This window comes from Argentina silus (genome assembly GCF_951799395.1).
Source record: "Argentina silus genome assembly, chromosome: 5".
NCBI classification, from domain to species: Eukaryota; Metazoa; Chordata; class Actinopteri; order Argentiniformes; family Argentinidae; genus Argentina; species Argentina silus.
In genome coordinates, this window is record NC_139659.1 from 20,866,838 (window position 1) to 20,871,837 (window position 5,000).

General features: G+C 48.3%; 1 protein-coding gene across 1 annotated transcript in view; it reads left to right on the forward strand.

The window, feature by feature from the left end:
* tln1 (talin 1) overlaps nucleotides 1-5,000 on the forward strand; it is a gene marked incomplete at its 3' end in the record, with an annotated part of 83,645 nt that overhangs the window by 44,585 nt on the left and 34,060 nt on the right. Inside the window, exons 18-20 of the mRNA XM_083670799.1 lie at nucleotides 463-561; nucleotides 4,089-4,256; nucleotides 4,902-5,000. The exon at nucleotides 4,902-5,000 is cut by the window's right edge and continues 196 nt beyond it. Coding sequence (XP_083526925.1) covers nucleotides 463-561; nucleotides 4,089-4,256; nucleotides 4,902-5,000 — 366 coding nt within the window. The remainder of the gene's footprint in view (nucleotides 1-462; nucleotides 562-4,088; nucleotides 4,257-4,901) is intronic.

Consider the following 5,000-nt stretch of genomic DNA (forward strand, 5'->3'; position numbering starts at 1 on the left):
GAACATGTTGGGTTTGGGTTTGTACATTTAGTTTGGTTAAGTCTCAGTTGCCTGAATGTGATTTTTGGTTTCTACATTCCTGTGCTTTTCTTGGCTGTCATTGGGTAAGATTTTACAATTCACTTCACAATGCATTCACTTCAGGTGTACCTCGGCAGTAGGCAGTAGAAATAAACGTTAAAAGTTCAGTTCAACACATTACGCCATTCCTACTCCGGGGAGGCTGGTGGAGGTAGAAGTCGGAGGACGGGGCTCATTGTAATGCACGGAATAGAAAGAGGAACGGCATCAAACACGTCCCTCATTCCACTCCATGCTTTACAATGAGCCCCGTCCTCTGATTTCTACCTCCACCAGCCTCCCCTGCTACTAGTCTGTGTTGTACACACTGTACCAGCAGGACTTCCTGCTGCCTCCTTCAGTCATGTGACCTGCGTTGTTGGCATGCTTATTTCCCATCAGCCTCGGCAGCACCTCCTGCAGGCGGCCGGCAACGTGGGGCAGTGCAGCGGAGAGCTGCTGTCTCACATCGGAGAGACCGACGCAAACCCCCACTTCCAGGTAGGTCCACCATGACCCTACACAGAGTTAACCACACAGAGTGGGACAACCATGGCCCTACACACAGTTAACCACACAGAGTGGGACGACCATGACCCTACACAGAGTTAACCACACAGACTACTGTACACTATAAGAAATATAGGTAGACCTCAACATTGGCTAACAAGGACCGTATTCACGCTGGATGTCTTTAAAGTAACTCAATCACAAATGCTCTTAGTTGGGTTCCTTAGGACGGAAGATTTGGAGAGCCTTAGTATCCCAAATCAAACCACAGCCCTCAGGGCACTTATACTGACTCCATTGACTGTATGTGTGTCTTGTTCCTGTGAATAACATCACCATTCCCCCTATTCTCCTGCCTGACCTGCCATTGGTCAGTCTCTAGGTAGAGGATCTGTCAGGGGTTCGAGGAGGAATGTCCCCCCCTATAGTCAGACGCTGGTAACACCCGTGTCCTCCAAAGAGCCAAGCCAATCACAATCACTGGCCAATCAGACTCTACTAACAGTTCTTCGATTATAATTTATTGTAATCTACAGTATGTGGAACACAATGGGTTCATGTAATCTCAATCCAATAGTCTCTGCTCTTAATTCCAAACTGCTGTCCGATGACCATCCTGTCGCTCTGAGGATCTGACAGATGTTTAGTCGGGTGTGTTTCTCTCGTATATCTGCAGGTACTCAAAAGAGGTCAAGTTGCTCTTATTCTTGAGAGGGGAGATAACTCTGTGGTAAAAACACCACAGTACAACCTAGTACGACAGAGTACAACAGCTCATTGCACTGGGAGATTAGCTCAATCAATTGTATTGATTATAGATTTTCTGACTGCTGCACTCAGGGTGTTAAAAGGCCTCCAGTTGACCTTATGACCTCTCTTGCCCTGTCCAATCAGAGCAGCTTCTATCTGAGGGCCAGTAGGGTTCTGCTGATCCTAAAGAGAACATGACTGTACCTGCAGACATACAGAGAACATCACGCGTGATAACTGTGGTGTCTGTTATCAATGAAAGGGTTAACTGTGTGTGTGTGTGTGTGTGTGTGTGTGTGTGTGTGTGTGTGTGTGTGTGTGTGTGTGTGTGTGTGTGTGTGTGTGTGTGTGTGTGTGTGAAAGGTCCGTTATCTGTCTAGGATACAAGTGAATGACAGCTGTCTGATTCCCCATGATTGACGCGAAAAACCTACTTTTATCAGCGATGAGTACTGAATATATTGGATATACATGTAAACCTTAGAAATGATACAAAATCCTAGCTCCTTGGGTGATGGCGTTAAAGATCTTAGATACAGTATGTGGTTGATATTATATAGTACATGTATCAGAGGAAATGCTTGAAATGGAAATTGATGACTATTCATAATCTTACACCTTAATTATAGTGCATGGTATATTATGGTATATTTCACCCTTGGTGTGAGCATGGAAATACATGAGGTAGGACAGAACGTACGGTAGTCCAGGGGAGGCTGGCGGAGGTAGAAATCAGAGGACGGGCTCATTGTATTACACGGAACGGAACGAGGAACGGCATCAAACACACTCACGCCATTCCGTGCGTTACAACGAGCCCGTCCTCCGATTTCTACCTCCACCAGCCCCCCCCCAGGAACATCCCCTGGAGAACGGAGGCCGGTGAATGCCTGCCCTGCTCAGGGGCTCATAAGTGGCTGTGGAATGCTGCCTAACCGCAGCTCCCACACATGATATAAGACTTCTCTAAAGTTGATCTCCTCTCCTCCTCCTTCTACCACTCTTTCTTCCCTCGTTCAAGCAGCACTGAGGGGGCGACCAGACTCCTGTCATCTAGAATGGTGATAATCCCACTCAAACACCCTCTTAGACCGCAGGGAGAGACTCTCTGGAGTGGTATGAGGGGGCGGAGAAGTGTTTAATGCGTTAGATTGGACAGGGAGAGTGGAGTGTAGTCAAGTTTGGTTGAGGTTACGCAGACCCTGTAGGAAAGCTAGGTCGGTCTCTCTCCTCTCCTTAATCTCAATGACTTCCATGTGTTTCCCTGTGTGTGTGCGTGTGTGTGTGTGTGTGTGTGTGTGTGTGTGTGTGTGTGTGTGTGAGTGTGTGTGCCTGCGTGTGTGTGTGTGTGTGTGTGCCTGCGTGTGTGCGTGCGTGTGCGTGTGTCTGCTGGCGCGTCACTGGGATCACAGCCGGAGTCTCTGAGCTTCCTAGGATCGCGTTACACACACCTAGCGAAGCCTCTAGTCACCACGTCTCCAAGAGGAAACGCTACTGTGTTGACGTAGGACGATTGGCAGCACAAGCATGAGCACTCTCTTACTTTAAAAACATCTAATATCAGGACTTAAACAGTTGCACATGTTGGTAGAATTCCTGGCCTCTTGATATTGAGGCCCAAACACACTCTTAATGGCGCGCCTGGTCTCAGACACAGACAGAATCAGCTACTTCTCAAAAAAGTCATTCCAGTCATTCCCATTCCAGTAATCATCCCAGTACAGTCGTCGTTGTCAGCTCTATACTGTGTAAACAATAGAGATAATATTTAGACCATTTTTCTTTTTTACGACTCTGACGTGACCTACGTTGAGGACAACCGGTAGTTCCTGTTAAGTTAAGTTCCTAAAGCAGCAGCGTGTGATGTCGACTCTTAGACAAACAGGACCCCCCAGGTCAGGATAGCAGCTCTGTGTCTGCATGGAGCCACCCCGGCTTCTGCCTCCTTCATCTCCAGCCTGGAGGTGTTATAGGACTGTGTGTTTAGGAGCTAGCCTAGCCGTAGCTTACCTAAGCTTAGCTTAGTTTACCTTAGCTTAGTTTAGCCTAGCTTAGTTTAGCTTAGCTTAGCTTCCCTATGGAAGGAATGCTAGGGGGCCCATACGTATGTGGAGAGATGTATAGATAATTCTGTAGAAGGGTCATCAATCGGACCTCCCTTTCACCTTTGCGCTAATTCTGTTAGCTATGTCTAAATCGGTTAGCTAGTGTATTCAGGTCAGGCCACAGCCTGTGGAGGGTCTGGTAGGACACGTTTTATAACAGGAACAGTCTACTATTGTGTTCTCCTCACCCTTTCCTCTTTTGAGTGGATATTTCCCTCATTTCCTCAATTAACTTTTCATTTCCTGAAATGGATTAAACAATTCACTTGGTATCATCCTGGCAAAATCCCCATGAGTAATTGATTTGATCACAATGAAATGAGCTCATGCTCATAGTTTTTGCTGACTAATACTCACAATGTACCACACAATCTAGTGTCTTGGTTGAATGCTAACCTGAGATCTGTGTGCTAAACTTCAAATGTCCACGAATCACCAACAACACATGAATTATGAGAGAGCCAAAGAAAAACACACAGATTTCAAGTTAGGATTTTTGTCTTCATAATCAAAATAGACCATATCTATTGTAAACTACCTTGGTATGGTCTTTTCTCCTTTAATTCAGGCCTGTGATGGAATAAGCAGACCAATACTAACCAAATGCTAACTGCTAACTAGCCTGTGCGCTAACTGTCCCTATGGGTTTCTACCATTCTCCAGGACATGCTAATGCAGCTGGCTAAGGCTGTGGCTAACGCAGCGGCTGCTCTGGTGCTCAAGGCCAAGAATGTGGCCCAGAAGACTGAGGACTCGGCCCTCCAGAACCGGGTCATCGCCGCGGCGACCCAGTGTGCCCTCTCCACCTCCCAGCTGGTGGCCTGTACCAGGGTAAGACACCATTTACACACCACCACAAAACTGCACACCCAGAAATACAAACTATTTTTACACTTCTCTTCATCTTTCTCTCTCCCCTCCTCGTGTCCTCTCCCTCCCTTTTCTTACTTCTCCTACTTTCTCTCTCCTCCCTCTCTCTCTCTCCTCCCTCTCTCTCTACTCCCTCTCTCTCTCTCTCTACTCCCTCTCTCTCTCTACTCCCTCTCTCTCTCTCTCTACTCCCTCTCTCTCTCTCCTCCCTCTCTCTCTCTACTCCCTCTCTCTCTCTCTCTCCTCCCTCTCTCTCTCTCTACCCCTCTCTCTCTCTCTCCTCCCTCCCTCTCTCTACTCCCTCTCTCTCTCTCTCTACTCCCTCTCTCTCTCTCCTCCCTCTCTCTCTCTACTCCCTCTCTCTCTCTCTCTCCTCCCTCTCTCTCTCTCCTCCCTCTCTCTCTCCTCCCTCCCTCTCTCTCCTCCCTCTCTCTCTCTCCTCCCTCTCTCTCTCTCCTCCCTCTCTCTCTCTACTCCCTCTCTCTTTCCCCAACCTCTGCTTCTATCCTCCACTCACTTCCTCTTTTTACGCCATCTCCTTCTCTCCCTATCCTCCCTCCCTCTCTATCCTCCCTCCCTCCCTATCCCGCCCTCCCCCCTCTCCAGGTGGTGGCCCCCACAATCAGCTCCCCGGTGTGTCAGGAACAGCTGATCGAGGCGGGGAAGCTGGTGGCCAAGTCGGTGGAGGGCTGCGTGGAGGCGTCG